We start from the raw sequence: 18,907 nt of genomic DNA on the forward strand, positions 1-18,907 counted from the left end.
TTTAAGTGCACTTTAAAACAGTCATATGGCATTATGAGCTGATGGTTTATTTCAACATCTTCATTCAGCTGCGGAGTTGTTCCTAACTTTGCAAGCTCTTTTTCCGTGGGCGGGACTTGTTCTGGGGTTGGGATCTAGCATTTAATAACTTCATCCTGCTTTCTGTTCTCTACTTTTTAGAAATTTCTCCTCTGGGGCAGTGCTGATCAGATTTTATCTGCTCGCCAGATTGAACGGCAGACGTTTAGTGTCTCTCTGGGTGATAGAAGAATAGGTGGAAAGACATTTGAGAATAGTTAGTGGGTATCAAGTGAGCCCTTACTGGTTCTGCTAAATCTGAACTCCACCTGGGTGCTCTCAAAAGCCTCTGGTGAGCACTAATAAGAGCTAAAATAATGGTAGAGAGAAATGGCTCTGGCTGCTCATGACCCCGTTCACATCAGAAAAGCCGCTGCCAGCATTCTGTCTGCCTGTCTCTGAGTTTTTGCCACTGTCCACCTTTTGTTCTTGTTTTGTCTCATTACATCATCTCAATTCAACAACTGCATGTCCTCCAGATTATAAGCACAGTGTGTGTATTGGACTAATGGTATATCATGAAAATGCTTTTGGCCTGAAGGCCTTGATGTTGTAGATTTAATTTTTATAGTGTTTAAGGCTTTGAAGTGCATTAATTTACTACCTTTAATGGTTTCATTGGATAACTGGAAGTTGATTTATGTGTTTTCCAGGTCTGCATAAATAGGAAAAAGAAAACTTCCTGGGAAAAAATGTTTCTCCGTCGATCCAAGCTGCTTGGGTCGACGATCCATCCTTACATACATACATACATTCATCCTTCTATTCTTTCGTCCTTCTTTCCTTCCTTCCTTCCTTCCTTCCTTCCTTCCTTCCTTCCTTCCTTCCTTCCTTCCTTCCTTCCTTCCTTCCTTCCTTCCTTCCTTCCTTCCTTCCTTCCTTCAAACTTATATTTACAAGTGGACAATGATTTAAAAATTATAAATTTTAGACTGGCATAGTATGGAAATCTGACATAGAACCCTTAGTGTGATCTGCTCCCTGGTTTGGAACGTAGTTATGTAAATGTGACTTTGAGCATTTTACCACAACACTTTCAGCTATTTACATTTGAGCTGTAGTGCTCACTTTTCATGCAGAATCAGTTACTTAGACCATAAATACACATTCACAGTTAAATTGTTATATCACACATGTCTTTGTGTTTGTGGGAAACAGGAAAAATGTCATTGAAGTCCAGTTAGGTTTAATGACGGGATATTTACCCATAATGCTTTGTAAAGCACTGCTGAGTCTCTCTTGGGGCTCCAAATTACCTCTCACATCTGCTGCTACTCTTCGCCACAAATAAGTCAGCAAAACACACTTAACACACACACAGCCCGTCTCATACTGTACGTCCAATAGTGCAAAGAGGGGTTGTTGGAACTGATTAGGCTGTTGTAAGTCATGATGATGCACTTAAACAGAGATGATGGAAGACGTTTCAGTAATTGATTGTTCCGCCATTCAAATTAATGTGACTAGAATACAAATTAAATTGAAAACAAAACAACTAGGCAAAACAATATGACCACACATCTTAAAATTACAATACTCACTAGTTTCCTATCTTTGGGATTCTGATTTTCCCAAGGTCTTTTGTTTGGCCGCTGAGTTACTGAGTATTTTGGGCTGTGGTGTAAGGTCGTAATGTCCGGAAATGACTGTACCGTGTTAGCAACACTGGCACACTACTTCAGGTAACTGTTGGAACGATAACGGAGAGAAGCAATATTTGTGCTTTTGAGACTGACTCTATGATGTTGATTTTACAGCCATAGGAGTTGTGCTGAATGGTCAGATTCCTTCGACCATATCAGTTTACCGTAGTGGGTCTGTCTGGATTGTGATTGCATCTCCAAGACAGACTCACAATGCACCATATTGATTGGTCTGGACTTCTCCTGGCTAGCTGAATGGTTCAGACTTCGTTTTTTTCCCCTTAGTGATTTAGCATGTACTCTTTGATGGAATGGAGCAAATGATTCATTTTATCAGGCATTGTGGTCTATTAGTGCAAGTAGAAAGATGGATTTGTAGTAAAACAGTTATGAATGTTATGTTTTAAAGCTATCAGTTTAGTGGCGTTGTGTTCTTTGTTGCTGTTTTTTGGTGAATTTCTAACCGCTATTTGCAACTTTGCTTACAACTTCATCAGGTGTTAATATTTTCTTCTGGTGATTATATATTATTCTTGAAAGCATGTGTAGCTTCAATGTGTAGTGATGTTCATAAACATTGATCTGAGGAGTAATGTAAAAAGCATTTATAAACACTGTCTGATGTTAAGGAGTAAGCTGTTGTTACCAAGTATCTGTGATCACTTTCTAACAGCAGTGCTGCATAATAAAACCCACACCTGTAGGTGGTGATAACATCTGCCAAAACCCAGAAACCTGGCTCCACTGTTGTTTTTTTTTTGCAGGAGGTAGTGGGAGGACATGCAAAAAGTGAGCAGTTGTTTCATGATATGTAAAAAAACAACTCTGTTCACCATGTCCTACAGTTTTGGTTTTCAGGGAAACTGAGAAAACATCAGAGAAGATGAAGCATTTACTGGAGAAGATGTGATGTGAGGATGTTGGTCGCTTGCTCTGCAGAAACAAAGGTCTTTTCTCTTATGTTCTTTGGTTGATAAAATCAGTTACTAAATGGCTCAGCAGTCCAGATCTATCACTGTAACTGCAGGGTAGAGAAACATTTTGTCTTACTGAGATTGTGTTGTTACTTTGAGGGAGTTCAGTTTGTGTGTGAACAGGTTTTGATTGGAAACCTGTAGAACTGCCGAGGTGGGTGGCCAAAAGTCCACATTACAACCACTTGAAGTGTTTTTAACTTCAAAAACTTCATTTTTTAAGTTAAAATAAAGGTTATCTTAATCATAGAAAAGCAGCTTGCTATTTTATCTGACAGTAGTTATAATTTTTTGTCTGATTGGTTTATTGTAGGTTTAAAGAAGAGGTATTAAGTCATCTGTAAAAGATGACCTTTATTTCCAATATAAGAGGCTTGAGTGAAAAAAATTAACTTCCAGAGACAACGTTAAGCAGATCAAACGTCTTCTTGAAAACTCTGTTTTTCACATACAATTTCTGTAGGTAAGAGACACATCCCAGCTATAGATTTATGAAGGAGATTTCAGAATGGTGCCAAAAATACATCTGTAAAACCCAAACTATCAGTGAAAAACAGCCCCAAACATGGTGAAGCAGTTTTTTAAGCTCACAAACCAATTGTCGTTGGCTCCTTTCTCACAAAAATATTTTCAGTCCTTCGCATGTTCCCATATGCACACATTAGCTTCCACCCACAGTGCTTCTCTGCAACCTCCCACACTAAATAAATTTAGATTATTGGCTGAAAAGTAGTGCAAACTTACTTCACACATTTTGCCAAAACAAAAAAAATCTGAAAAGAAAACAGATCTTATTGGCCCTCTTTTTTAAGAACTTAAAATAAAAACATGAATGTCAGACTTCTTATATACTTTAGTTTTATTGAATGTGAAACTGCACTCCCAGCTTGTGTATTTACATTGGAAAATGTTGAGAAGGATAATTTAATCATCATACGTTTACAGATTCAGTGAGACTAAAAATATAGTAGTAGGAATTAAATAATAGCCCTTTATTTTCGAATAGGTGCATTTTCTTTGAGGTGGTGTAGTACTACACAGAATACATAGCAAGGGTCTCTAAGTGATTTTTGTTTACAGAAATCAGATTCCACAGCAAATTATACTATGTAAAATAATATGTAGATTTTAAAATAATTAGAGTCCTCATCGTAGCTAAATAAATAAAAAACTGCAAGTGCTTTTGCAGTTTTGATTCTTTTAGGCATTAAGAAAATTTGCATTTTTGCCTAAGGAACCAATTTGTACCAACCTTGTGGACATTTAATGCCAACTTTGAGATCAAATAGTTTAAGGTAGGGTTTGTTCAGCAGATCACGAATGGCTTCTTTGGTTTGATTATATGTTTTTGAATACTGTAAGAGTCAACAGATTTAATTGAAAATCCGAATCACAATCAATGATAATAAAACATAAGAAAATAATGTTATCAAAATTTGTGATATTTGTCATTATGGATAAATAAGTACTTACATAACTAGAGAAATAAAGAAATATGCAACACTTGGAATGTGGGTAAAAGACAAGTAAGAAGGGATAAAATGGCAACATGCATTTGTAGTGAAGGTACAGTCTGTCAAACCTGGCCCAACTTTATTTGTGAGGAACCTTTCTAATGACCATGAATAATTAGAGAAAAAGGTATTAATCCTTCTATTTTGGAAAAATAATTTCCTAAGGTATAAGCGTTCCTTGAGCGGACAAGCTCCATTGTCTTTTGAATATTTTAGGTATACTTTATGGAAAAACACTGCAAATAGGCAGATTCTCTTATCAATAATTTGAAGTTACATTCCACAGAAATCTCTACGAATACTGAACCATGAGTAGACGAGGGTTGAGTGTATTTCTGCTTTTAATCATAAAACCTGCATTTTTGTTAATGCAATCAGCCTGATTATGAAATTTCAAGGTTTCCTGTCTGGATTTTGTTTTGTTAACCTTTAAAACAAATAATAAAGAAAGAGGTCTTAGCAGCATAGATGTGCATGAGTTGTTTTGATTTGGTTTATCTCTCTCCACTTTGACTCACCAGAGCTCTCTTGGGTACACATGGTCTCTCTCTGTCATCTGCTCCCTCGTTCTCTCAGCCCCAGCTTCTGGTTCACCTTGGATGACCAAAAGGCTAAATGACATTGAAACCCTCCTGAGTCAGCAAGTTGCTAATAAATCATTTGTCCTTTAGATAACTCCACAGATCTACCCCAGTGCAATGCCATGCAGCTTTGTGGACAAACAGTTGTTTCTTTGAGCGTTATAGTAAACGCAGAAAAAATAAACTGAATTGTGCTTTTATTGGAGCATATATGCACCCTTTTAGCTCTGTTTTAACACAAAGAGAAACTTGAACACTGTTCATCAGTTGTATTTGTGATAAAAACCTGCCCATTACCAGAGCAGCACTGGCTGAAATCTGCCAATCTAAAATAGTAACCCTTATGTAACTGTGGCCTCTGCATGGTCAAAGGAAATGTCAAATGCAGTTCTGTAGCCTAATGGCTTTAAATCTTTAACAACCTCACAAATAGAGATCAAATAATGGACTGGATGTTGACTTTGGCAAAGAATAGCTTTCGTACATGCAATGAAAGAATGTTGTAAAAGATTTAGCTCTAAATCTAACTGAACTAATAAATAATTTGGATTACAGCATGTAGTGATTGTGCTATTTTTTAACAGTGTAGATTTTTATGAATTTTAAACATGATTTTTTTTTTATCTTTTTGAGTGTCTATGGCTAATATGTTATGTATATACTTCTGTGAAGTATAACATATATATTTCACTAAACATGTAGATGGACAGAAGGCAGACTGCCCACAAGTCAGACCAGCTTTGCTCACACGTCACTAGGCGACGAGCCTTGGGCAGCCTTGAACAGATGGCAAACCCAGGAAGATGTTCCACCATCCTACACTGTTCAGACTGACTCAGTGCTTAACGTTTATGAACACTTTAATAGAGATGCATACTTTAAAGAGATTCTCAACCAAATGTTAAGACTTGGTATGAATCCTACCTTCTGGAGAAGACCAGACACATTATCTCATAGGAGAGAGCTTTGAGAGGATGTACCTATTGGAATAACCCTTAACCAATGGTGTAGTTTGTAGATGACAGAGTACTAAATATTTCTAATTGATTTAATATTTCCAGCATTTTGTTTTAGGAGTCTCTCAGTTTAAACTCCTCTTCCGTTTGTATTTTCTGTTAACTGTAAATAACCCCTTGGGGTAATTGGTATTTGTTTGAAACTAGAAATATATTACAACATGCCATAGTTGCATTAATAAAATCAGCTAACCTTTGTGGAAACAATAATTCAATGAAAGCAGACTTATGTTTTCACACTCCAAGAGAGGATGAGGTAGTAATGGTCTCATCAAACCATTTTTAGGTATGTAGACCAGAATTGTTAAAGTATTATGTTACTCACAAACCTGCTGCTGTTTGTGGTCAAATGTCTGCTAAGTTACATTTTTCAGTTTTTAGAATTAAAAATCTGTGAATTTTACAACTTTGTTTTGATTTTAGATCGATTTAGTCCAGTTTCACAGTGTAACCACGGTGACATAACTAAAAGCTGTACCTGTAGAATATGGGTTGTAATCCCATCTGTTCTTCAAGCTTTATCTCATGAGAAACAGTGTAGAGTACGTTTGTTACTCAAGTGCAGACACTGTGACAAAATCATCAGTTAGAGTTTTATACCTGAAAATAATTACTTTTTATTTTGGCGACAAAAACAAGCAAGATGCTTTGAAGTGACTTTTCTTAGGTTTTACATCGTAACTGCTATCACACAATCTGAGATTAATACTCTATTGCACTAATTTCATGTTTTTTAATTACATTAAGATCAGTGCAGTAATTCATACATCCAGATCGCAGAAGTAATAAATGTGAAACATTGAAGTCTGACAGAAAAGCGAATGCAGAAGAAATCTGTAATGGTCTGAAATGGGCCAGCTTGCTACACACACAGGTCCAAAAGTGTGCTCTTAACCCATGTATTTTTTGGCCAAAGGGAGATCTCAGAAAAGGAAAACCAAAAAGTGGAAGTTGGGAAGCCTAAAAGGGAAAGTATCTCAAAGCCAAAGGCATGTCTGTCTATGCCTCATTTCCACTTTATAGGTTCTGACCTGGCAGCATGGCACCAGGAGATCTTTTTATATTTACAGCGGTACTGATGCTGTCCAAAAACTTTTTTTTTTTCTGTGTGCTGGTTCCTTACTTACAAAGAGAGTCATACTGGCGTTCAGCTTGACGTCTTCAATGTTTGATTTGGTTTTCTTGTTCTGCTTCAGATAACCAAATCAGAGCTCTCCACTGCCAGAATGAGCATCTCTGAGTGGAAGTCCTGGATCAGCAAAAGGGGGGGCTAAATAGACCTGTCACAGTAAAATCCAACTTTTTTTTATATCCAGAGAATGGTACTGTCTACTAGATGATATAAAATCAGTGTCTTATACTTCCATGGAGAGGGGTTTGCAGGTAGCATTCGACATGGATCCAGGAAAACCAGCTACAAATCAGATTTACCATCATTCCACAGCACTTCAGCTTCCAAATCCCAACCCTAGCCTAATAAATTGTTAAAGACTACCTGCTGGCGGATGTTTTTCCCCCTTCAGCTTTATTGCGCCGCTGTGGCTGATTTTGTTTTCTATTTTGCAGTTTAGGACACAACATTTTTACGAAATTTAACAATAAACGGCAAATGAATTGATTGATTGCATTCATGCAGGAACAGGTTTCCCGGGCGAAGGATACATTTTCACAAAAGAGTTTTTCTAGTTACTAGGTGTAAGATGTAACCTACTTTACCGGATCCCCACATCTTCTACTATCATAAGACGCACACATGTGAACACAACATGAGGTGGCCTAGTTTTTCAGCTCCTCTGTGGTAATCCGATCCAGGACCGTTGAATAGAAGGGGTCTGGGAAAGCTTGCTCTGCCATTGTTCAGCTGGAGGAGCGTGGAAGAAAGAGGTTCTGAGAGCATGTGTGAGGCCGGATTGAGTCTTTATGAGCTCTAAACCCTCCTTCCTGACATGTGAGATTGAGCAGTGAAGCAGTAAACTCTGACTCAAAAATCACAAGTATGCCTTCATTTAAATGTATTTGATCCCATGTAGTGTAGTTATAAAATTTCATCCCAAAGAATCTCATGCAGACTCAGGTAGCTGAGCTGAATTTCAGCTCTGGGAGTTTGCAGTACAGATCTTACCTGGTGGTTCTGGATTTTTCTATCTTTGTGTCTCTATGTAAAGTTTTTTTTTTTTTTTGGTCATAAGCCAGCTGTGATGGCCACCTGCCCACTTTGACAAGGCTTTGGCAGCTTCCCAGATGGTTGACCCAGATAGTCGATAGAGAAAAGGAACAAACTGTTTCTCAGACTCGCTTTAAAACGTGCACCTGCGAAGGTGCTCCACATGCAGAGATCCACCTGGGCGGGACACCTGGATGTTTACTGGGTATGAACCCTCAAACGTTCCTGATGTAGCAGTTCTGTTACTGCGTGACTCTTTTCAAAGTTTTACAGCTGCAGACAAATCGCAACATTTGTGATTAGTTGGTTGTTTATAGTAGCAGACTGCAAATATTTTAACCCATGTGTTTCAAAAAGAATTGGAAGTGCATCAAATTACTCATCTTTTAGTATTTGCCAAACATTTGCAAGACACCTTTAGTTTCTGTTCATGATGCATCTCCTAATGACTAAATCTAAGGATGGATGATTAGACTTTGCTTTTGTTGATGAGCAGCATTTTTTCAGTTATACATGGGAGTTAAAAGTCTATTGCCAAATAAATGTTAACAGCAGAGGAGAAAGGCTTACTTTTATCACTAATAAAATTGATTGAAGTCACATCTGTAGTGCAAATGTATAACTGAAGATGCAGAACTTCTGATATGCTGCTACTACTTGGGTTGTGGAGCATAACAATTTGGGAGGAAATTATAAATAAAATGATTATCCACAAATAACTTGGAGTTATGTTTCACAGAAAAATCTGTGAATTTGTGAAAACTTAAACACAAGTAGCCTTGTGTCCACTGCAATTTCCAAATTTTCTATATGGGTAAAGATCAGACTTTGTGAAAACCATTCCATGTTTACCTGTTTTAGCTATTCCTGAACCAGATTTTGTGTGTGTTGGTATCATTGAGATGTTGGAACACCAAAGTTTTAGACATGTATTTTACATGAGTTGAAGCTGAAGAATTTGAAAGTAGTCGTCGGTCATTCTTTCAACCAACAACTTCTAATTTAGCCCAACTTCCTGAAACATTCTTCCTGCCATTGTGGACAAATGGCTCCATCTTTGTTTTGTCTGACTAGTAAAAGCCTTTTCTCAGAAGGCTTTTGATTTGGCCATGTGGGCAGCTGCAAATTTCAGTGAAGCTTGAAAAGTAGCCCCTTTGCAGCAGCTGCTTCTTTCACTGAGACAGTGAGACATTTTTTCAGTTAGTCTCCAGTTCACGGCAGCTTTGGTGATACCTGGCCTGGGTTGTTCCTGAACATCATTACCAATTTCTTTTCATCTGAAAGAGACAGTTTGAATCTTCCCTAAGACTTGGCAAAGTAGTAAAACATGTAGATACTTTCTACCAGTTGTTGGATGGAGGCTCTTGGAATGTGCATTTGTTTAGACTTGTGTCCAAAAGAATTTCTCAAGTTGCGTACATCTAATGATACGTTTTTTAAGCCTTCACTTCCCATTTCTTAGAGGGTTAGTCAATCCAGTTAGTGCTGTCAAACAAAACCGACAGAGAGAATTTGCAGCTGCAGCTAAACATGACTACTGACCAGTTGTTAATGCTCCATTGCTCTGATAACCCTTAAGATATTTTTGAACCTTTGTTACAGCTGTTAAATTACAAGAATTAATTTATTTCCTGGACAAAAAGTAATGCCTTTTCTTGACAGAGGGTTGTTATTTTATTATAAACCATTTCATAGTTGGTTGTTTTTGTCTTTAAAAGAGGAAAACGTTATGCAAGATAACTTTTTTTGAGCTCTATATAATTTTATAATGTTATTCCCTCATTGAAATCATACCTTGAGTGTTGCTTTCATTCTTTAAAGGCTTGCGCTCACAAAGTACTGCCTATTTCCATAAAGGTCTTCCTCAGAGCTGCAGTCACCAGACAAGCTTCTGCCTCACAGAGCACCTCTCAACAACTCAGCTCCTTCAGACTAACGGCAGCAGCAATTAGCAAACGCCTCATGGAAATGTGCGTCTGCAGTTCCATGCTCCTAAGTCGATGTTCCTAAGAGCAGTTTTAAATGACATAATGGAGGAGCATTGTTGTGATGATGTGCTGATGGCAGAGTGTCGTAAGGAACAGAAGCTTGTTAAAGAGATGAAGACCAATTTTATGGAGTCAGATTGCAAAGTCATATTTCTCTTAAGTTATGCTTGGTAGATACAGCATTTTTATAGCAACTTTAGGTAACATAGTTGATTGAGCCATAAAGTTACATTATGTCCCTGAAAAGACAAAGTAAAGCCCCTTTAATATTTACAGACTGCAAACATTCACTACTAAAACCAGATGGTTGCTTTAAGTAATGATGCAGTTTGAACAAAAACTTATGATAAAAAGAAATGTGCAGTGATGGCAAAAAAGAAGAGATTTACCTTCAAACTCCCCCCATGTTATTTTTTATCCTCTTGTGTACACTGTTCTCTTGTCCTGAAGTGGTCCAAGAGAAATAAATCAATGCAACTTCAAACCACAAGGGTGTAAGATCAGAAAAACTGAGAATACTACAGCAGTACGTGGGCTGATAACCAAAGAACTCGTAAAATGTTGGAACTGCGTTTTTTTTTTCAAACAGGAAGCGGCCACTTTGACTTTCCTCTCTGTGATTGTGGGTGTTTAGCTGCAGTCAGGTGTGTTTCAGTGCAGTAATTATCCTCAATGTCACGCCGCATTGCAATGCAGCAAAGATCTCTTGTGGGGGTGTTTTATTGCCACCGGGTCTGTGTGAAACTGAAATTAAGCTGACTGTTAAAACGTTGTAATTTTAGGCACACTATGTCAGTTGTAACCTTACACACCAGCTTATCTGTGTTTTTACACTGTTTGTGTTTTTCCTGTGGTTTTAATGCCCCCTCCCCACTTCTGTGAAACACAGGAAATGGAAAGTTGCGCCAGCAACATGGCCACCCAGCAGGCCAGAAAGATAAATTGGCTGAGAAGAGGCTCGTTCGTCACAGCAGAAATTGCTGATGTGTTCGTTGCAACATATAACAAATACAACAAAGAGGGAGAGGACAATGCAAGTGAGAGCAAATGTGCTTTTTCAGCATGATGGGACTCTGGCTGAGTACCCCTGTTGTGGATAATGAGCAACTTATGAAGCGGGGTTTTTTTGTGTGTTTTCAAGGGCGGAGAGCGGGCACGGCTCGTCTCCGACATGCTATTCATCATCTCGTCTGTGTGCTCCTAAAACGTCCTTGGATCTCTGCTGAAAGATTGACTGCTTGCTGTCGGTCGTTTTAAATCACTGTCACATAAATGGTGTCAACACCTCCCGGTTCAAACTTATATCTAAACATCTTCATGCCAATGAAGGGTGACATCAGATTCATTAAACCAAGACCCCAGATCTAGGACTGAAACGGTTTATTGCAATGAATTGATTATTTAAATAATTGTCAACTAATTTAGAAATTTTACTTGGAGAATGCAGATTCAGAAAAAAGGCCATTTGCTGAAAAAACACAACATATTCAAAGCAGAACTGTGCAAAAATATTTACACATATCATGTTTAAGAAGAAAAAAAACTTTTCTGTACAAATATTTTACCCGAAACTCCTCAAGTGGCAAAGTTTTAGCTTCACCCTGTTCAAATTCACTAAGGGAATGGTATTGTATTGCATGTAAGGGAATAAAATGTTTTCTTCTTTAAAAAGAGAAGATTTTAATTATTTGTTTTATTTATATCTTTAATGTATATCTAGTATAGTTTAAAACAAGCTTAAGAGGTTAAGTGAAAAATCTTTAGAATTTGACCTTTTTTTTTTTTTTTAATCCAATTAATCGCTTAATCGTCAGAATAATCAAATAATCGTTTGTTGCAGCACTGTCTTGATCCTCCAGTTCCTAGAAAAGGATAAGGACTTTTTCCTATTCAGTTTGAGTAAATATTGAAACAGAAAATTGTTTATTTCCTGTCCAATTGTTTAAATGATGCATCCATCCGTCCATCCATCAACATCCAGCCTGCTCAAAAGCAGGAACTTGTTCACACCATGTTGGTTTAGTCGCTTTTTCTATGAAAACAAGAGTTTTCTCCTTCCTGCTGCAGCTCTGCAGGATCAGAGTTGAAATGAGGGAACACCATGACAGCTGTGAAAGAAAATCAAAATAGCTCAGCTTTATTAGCAGTCACTGCAGCACCTTGTTTATGCTAGAATAAAACTGGAGAAGCAACAGAGTCCGAAGAGGCGTGATGCATTTTGACATGCTTTCTGTGTTGTGCAGCAACATCATCTGTGACTCAGTTTAAGTCAGTCTTAAATATGTGCAAAAAGCACCTTGAATTTGAAAATAGCTCTGCTGGCTTGCTCTCTGCTGCCCTTTTCTCGCCCTTCCTCTATTACAACTTGTTGGCTTTGCCCTTTTGTCCATCTTGGCAGCAAGGACAAACAGAGTGGTCTATTGTTCGCCTGTATTGAGCTGACAAGTATATATATTAACATATGTGTGTCTGCCAACACACACACAAAGATTCTTGTCATGTTTCAGCCAAAAATCCCAGTGCCACAGGCAACGACACGGACACATCCTAATCAGGGAGAGTACTGGAGGTTTGGTTAAAGAGAGAACCACACCCAGTAAGTCAGTAGTAAGAGTTCATGGTTGGGCTCGGAACTGGTGGGAACTCCCATGGGAAGAATTAACTCCTTTCTACTCACAGCCCTTATTATTTAAAATTCAATCTGAATTACACTCTTCTTTTTTGGGGAAAAAGCAGTGAGCTTAGCTGATGGTTTGTCCTGAAATCTGTGGTCAGAGGTTTCACTCTGGAGTCCAATTTTAGAGAAATGTACCACCTTCATGGATAGCTTTTCCTTCTCTGCTTACTTGCTGATAAAAAAAGACAGTTTTAAAAAAAGACAGTTTTAATCTACACTTCTCAATAAATGACGCTTTTTTAAGTAAAATTTGTTCATTTTTCTCCACCTTAATTCTAATCTTATTTTGCTATGTCACCACTAACCTTCACTGCTGGCAAATATGTTGAGGCCATGTGGCTTCTGTGATACTCCACTGAGCCACCAGCTGCTTCGTCACCTGCTTCAGCGAAGCCTCACCAGGAGCTCACAACACACATCCAAATCCTTACTGCGGGTCAGATTCATCATGGATCTAACCAGGTGAACAGCAATCATCTGTGGGCAAAATTCAAACATATACAAATGTAGAAGTTTCAGTTTGATTATGACCGCCGCTCAACTCAAAATAACTCTGACTTCTTGAAAAAAATTAATGTAGTAGGGCTCTCACAATACAAAAATTTCCAAGAAAAATACTCAATATTTTTTGTAATACCACGGAAACTTAAAATAACAGGTTTCTTTTTAGATAAGAGTTAAAAATTTAATTAATTACAATACGGCACAATTTTACCTTCCTTAATTTCGGCAAAACCATCAACTGGGCACCATTCACCATTCATTCACGTATTTTCATCAAATGATGAAAATACGTATATGCCTATGTTCACACAGCAAGCAATTGTGACCCAAATCTGATTTTTCCACTGCTCAACAACTTTAAAATTGATCCCAATATGACGACACCAATTATTACTTTCCATAAACAGTGTCTTACTGTGATACGTCTACATTTTTCTTCAGCGTATGCAGGTTGCTTTGGGGTCAGAAACAGTTCACATTGCTATGTATTGCAAATTTTTTTGCCTAGGTCCCTCTTGAAAATGAGATCTAGATTTCAACGGGGTTTACCTGGTTAAATAAAGGAAATATAAATAGATTTAGAAGTTACAGTAGTTAGCACTGGCTTATAGCGTTAGCTTGTAGCGATAGCACAACTAGCATGCTGCGTCCTTCAGCATTTTGTTTTTTTCTTGTCTGTCTTGTAATCCTGAAAATATGCCATTAACGGAAATTTCATACCTTATGCTTTATGTTTTGAGTTGCTTACTCAAACTTGAACTCCTCTCCAACTAAATCAATCTGAATATGCAACATACTGGTAAATAATATTGACTTCATTTGGCTTAGAAACCATACGGATGCCATTGTTGACAGCAATTGTTCCTCTTGTCCGCATTTTGTAATGTCTGCTTTGTAATTTGCATTTCTATAGCTGACTTCTGCAACTTCAAACATTTGTTTTAAAGAGATACATAAAGGCAAGTGCTTTTTGACACTTACAGATTGTTGCTGTTGACTCACTGGCAGGAAGCGCTGCCACAGCAAAGGGAGCTGTAAAACAATAGGAAGCATTACAACACCCAGTCAGGATGGTGATTCAGCTCAAAGTGTGAGGAAAGATGTTCGTTTTCCCAGTTGACTGCATCTAAAAGATGAAGCAAGTGCAAGAAAAAGGGATTCATGCACATAGACTGAAAAGGGTTTTGGCTCAGTTTAACTTTTGACCTTTTCCTACCCACACTTCTCCTTTTCCTCCCTTCCTACTTTCATTTTCCAAACCAATTTGCACCCATTTAGTTATCTTTTGCACATCGATTTATTTCTCTTGGAACGTGTCTTTAATAAATGGTGGTGACAAATGATCTGCTGGCTTCAGAATGCAGCTCATTCCTATTGATTGTTGTCCTGATCCATGTTCTGCATGGTTCATGTTACAAAATCTGAGATTATGACCCTACCCGATGAAGTAAAATTAGAGTAAAGTATCTCCTTCTGCTAATGGATAACTTTTACATGAGACCATATAACCACCTTTTCTTTCAGTGGACCATCTGTAGATTTTAATAAATTACTTTAAACCACTGGTTGTCAATGTAGATACTAAATGAGCTTCTTTTTGCATTAAAAAGGCATAAAACTACCAAAAAGTTAAATTAGAAACACCCCAAAAGAAGATATTGGAGCTTCAGAATAGAAGACTAAACACAATACATATTTCACATGTTCAAATGCAGAAGAAAATAATAGAAGCGGAGTTTGATGTAAAAGGAAAAAGGAGTTGAAGAGATGTAGCAGCCAGGTCTTTTCCAGGCCTGAACCAATTTCTGGATTTCTTTGGAATATGAGATGCTACTTCCAATTTTGACCAATTACAGTAGTTTTACTTAAAGGAGAAAGAGAGAAAACAATATTCTTTAAGTCATTTAAGTTTTGAAAACAAATGAAAATTGAGGAGTTACACTTTTATCCTCTATGCATCAAAGCACACACCCATATTCTTCATATAATTGTTTATAAACTCATTATAAGTTTATCAAAGTGAAAGCTGGTGGTTTAAGGATTTATAGACGCACAATGTTGGGAGTTCTTGGTTTTAATTTTTATTATAGGGGCCAGTAAGGGGCCAATAAGCTCAGATTGATGACCAATCTGAACCAATGTGGGAAAATTTGTAGATTCCCATCTCTGGCTGATTGATTCACTGTTAAATAAAAAGCTAGACACTTTTCTGACTTTGTTAATAAAGACAGGCTTGTTGCAGATAAGATAATTTCCCTAAATCAGAGTAAAGAGGCTTGTAAGTTTATTTTAGACTGAAAAAAATGTGCTTAATAAAATGTTAAATAATTTAAGCCTGCAGGTCGGCTGACTAAAATCTACATTTGATTATGATCTTGCATTCCAGCACAGTTATAGCTGTTCTTGTTACTGTGCTGCCCTCTGCTGGAGAAATACAAGTAAAACAAAAACATTACCATGGGGTAATGCGTTTCTAGGGACACAAAGTGGACTCAGTCATCCGGCGTCTCTCTGAAAAACAAAAACAGTTCTGCTGACACACGTCCCACTTTATATCTGAACTGAATGATGTCACAGTAACTGTCAGAGAAAAGGACTTAAAAAGCATGCGTTACCGCAAGGAAAAGAAATTTAGAGTTTGATTAAAACATTTTTTGTCATTGCACCGAAGGTAGGTCAGCGGGAGGGGTCAGTGTTAATGGTGTGTGTGGCCAGTCGTTACTAAACCACTGGCCTAATTTTTGGCTGAATACCGCGAGCCATGGTTTACAGTCACGCACTCCTCTTATCAGTTGACTGGTTTTTCTTTCATAACACCCCATTTCTAACATGCCCAGCCTCTCAAACGTAATTGCGGTCCAATATGGTATGAAGTTCTTTCTCTTTTTTCTTTGGCCTGTGGTGTGATCTGAGAGGAGGTCTGCAGCTACAAAGGCTCACCCCTTCTGTCTCTCCTAATCTCTCGCACCGTCTCCCTCTCGCCAAACTGTGTGAGTTTTGCTGACTCCCTCACAAGGCAATGAGACTCCACTCTGGTCTGTCTGGATGTTTTTCATCTGCGTTCGTTCTCGGATATTGAGGTGCTGCAGGACACACGCGTATCTGTCGTTTTGCTTTTTCACTTGTTTTCCTTTTGAGATAACTGCTTGAACTTGGAGTTGAAATAAGGCTGCAAAGAAATGTATTTCAGAGGCTCTTCAGAATCTAAAAGTTTATTGAAGGTGAGGTTGTTCTTTTCTCCATCTCCACTGGTTCTTCTTTTGCTTGTTGTTTTTTTAAACATCAGCTTGTTTAAATTGCTGCCAGTTTAAAGTATTTTTTTAGCACTTATTTCCATTGGGTTTTGTATCCTAAACCTGTTTCTGGTACAATACTCTGCTCTTTTTAGAAGATGCTTGAAAATCTTTAAAATAAATTTATCTCTTAGTTGTTCTCATTCACTGGAAAGAAATCCCATGGTTTGAAATATTTGTTTTAGCCGCTTAAAATTTTTATAATATTTTTTTACAACAACATTTTACAAGTTTAGAGTCTTTCTAGATCATCCAGAATCCTGGTCCTCTTGTGAGCTTTTCAATAGGATTTAGATCTAGGAGCTGAGATGACCATAAAAGAAGGTTATTTTTTATTTTATTTTATTATGGTTTGTCATGCTTTTTTCAACCAGAAATGACTCACTGACATTTAAAATCTCATTTATTTATTAGAATATATTTTAAAGGATTTTCTGGTCATTATTTGCAGCAAATCTGACAGGAAACTATTTATAAAGGAAATAGACCCACAGCATGCCAGATCCTTCCCCATATTTAATAGTTGGGCTAGCTCTAACAATGAATCTTTGAATCTGAGTCACCATTCTGTCTGAAGACAAAGCTGGGTCTGCGTAAAGTCTTAAATATTACGACTACAGTTCTTTAAAATTTTTGCTGTGACTGGAAATAGATGCGTTTTGAGCATCTATTTGCTGACTTGTGAAATCAAGACATCATTCAGTGGCATTTTTTCTTGTCTTTCCCATTTTCATGAGCAGAAAGGAGAAGTTAATCTCAATTTCGCATCATATTTATAATCCAGAGACAAGCACAAGTTAATCTGGTCACTTTAAAAACCAGAGTAGACTTATTTAAAAAAAAAAAAAATTGTTTTTAGACAACAAGTAAACATTCTCCAACGAAAGATTTGAATCTGAACCCTAAGATGTGATTTTCTTTCACTTATCCCAGTCTATCCTAGTGAATGGCACATATGTGGAATGAAAACAGGCAAAATTTTAAAAAGTAGAGCTCTGTAATATTTTGAGTCACAACAATTTATCTCATTATTAGCGATATTGCAATTCAAAAGGACTGCTTGGATGCAATATTTAGTAGTATATTTGTAGTTCATGGCCATGCATGTAATGTCTGTCTTTGATTGCTGACATGCTAACAAAAAGTGGTGAAGATTGTAAGCGATATCATGATGAGAATATACATACAATAGTGTCTCAGTTACATGTTTTCCTGGTGCTGCTGCAGCCCTAAAACAAATACTTTCTTTGGATCTTTAGAAAGCCAGAAGAACTATCGATCCAGACCAGCTTCAAAGAACCAGGAAAGTCTGGTAGGTTGGAAAAAAACATAAAGAAAGGATTTTGGGTCTAAATACAGTACTGCATGCAACACATACTTCACTTTTCCCACATAATTTTATGAAATTAAAGCATAACAAATACTCTTCTAAAATAAGCCTCTTTCTTTAATCCCTATGCAGACAAAAAGTTAAGGACTACTAATAAGTAGTTTATACAAAGAATAAGTGAAAATGTGCTAAATTAAATTTAGCTGTAGTTGCACTGTTTAAGGTGCCTTAATTGTGGCACCAGTTATATGCTATTTTTTAACACAGGATTCTGATCCCACTGAATTATTAATATACTTAAATTAAAATGTTGATTTTTCATTGTAATTTTTTTTTTCATTGTAGGATTATGAAAAATAATTGAATAAATTCATAAGATATGAATTTATTCAAGATATTTCCACACATCTTCACTAAAGTAGAGAATACTGTTAATTTCTCACTAATCTGCTTTGGGGAAGAAGCTGGAGAATTCAGGATAAATGCATTGAGGGTAAAGTAAGCTTCAATGAAACACTTGTTAAGTCATATTCCATCCTTGGAAATAGATTTTATAATTCATACAAGCATCTTTGAAAACACTTGAAGAAGGGGGGAAAATATTGTTCCCACTTGGGTTATTCTTAGATCTCTGTGCATTTTAGTTGAACATTCAAACTGACCACAGTAGCCTGGATTTCCTCCCTTTAAAACAGTTTAAGAGCTTGTTTTTGTCAAGGATCTTGTTTCAATGTCAAACCACACTAAAAGTCACCAGGAGGTCAGCTGGAGCGTCTTGAATTCATTCTGGGTGACCACAGCTTCTCTCCGCATCTCCTCTGAGTCAGTGCTTCAAATGCCAAGGCCGGGAGCGCTCCGAGCGGGGTTTTCTTTTCACAACTTTTACAATATCACATGGTTCTTTGACTTTATTGTTGCTGGCTCGCAGAATGTGCATGGTCTATAAATTTAAATTCTTAGGGAAATGGTTGTTATGGTCTTGATTTGGGGAAAATAAAGTAGCGCACACTCAGAGCACATGTAAGTCAGCCAAGGCAGTGGTGATGGAAGTTGGCCAGCTGAAGTTATGGTTGGCCTGCACACAGAAGCATGAATGAATTTGCGTCTGGAGTATATTTATGTTCGTCATTTACTTTCTCATACTT

General features: G+C 37.3%; 1 protein-coding gene across 6 annotated transcripts in view; it reads left to right on the plus strand.

Annotated features, from left to right (window-relative positions):
- Positions 1-18,907, plus strand: part of adarb1b (adenosine deaminase RNA specific B1b) — a 132,259-nt gene that overhangs the window by 67,575 nt on the left and 45,777 nt on the right. For 2 of the 6 annotated variants that reach the window (XM_028022582.1, XM_028022583.1), the window contains exon 3: positions 17,692-17,744. The exons of 3 other annotated variants lie outside the window; for them this stretch is intronic. Coding sequence is in view for 1 of the 3 variants with exons in the window: in XM_028022577.1 (XP_027878378.1) it covers positions 16,319-16,360; positions 17,692-17,744 (95 nt within the window). In the remaining 2 variants the exon portion in view is untranslated. Of the gene's footprint in view, positions 1-16,176; positions 16,361-17,691; positions 17,745-18,907 lie in introns of those variants that run through there. One more of the 6 variants, XM_028022577.1, reaches the window with a different exon arrangement.

Source organism: Xiphophorus couchianus, chromosome 7, assembly GCF_001444195.1.
Source record: "Xiphophorus couchianus chromosome 7, X_couchianus-1.0, whole genome shotgun sequence".
Classification (NCBI taxonomy): Eukaryota; Metazoa; Chordata; class Actinopteri; order Cyprinodontiformes; family Poeciliidae; genus Xiphophorus; species Xiphophorus couchianus.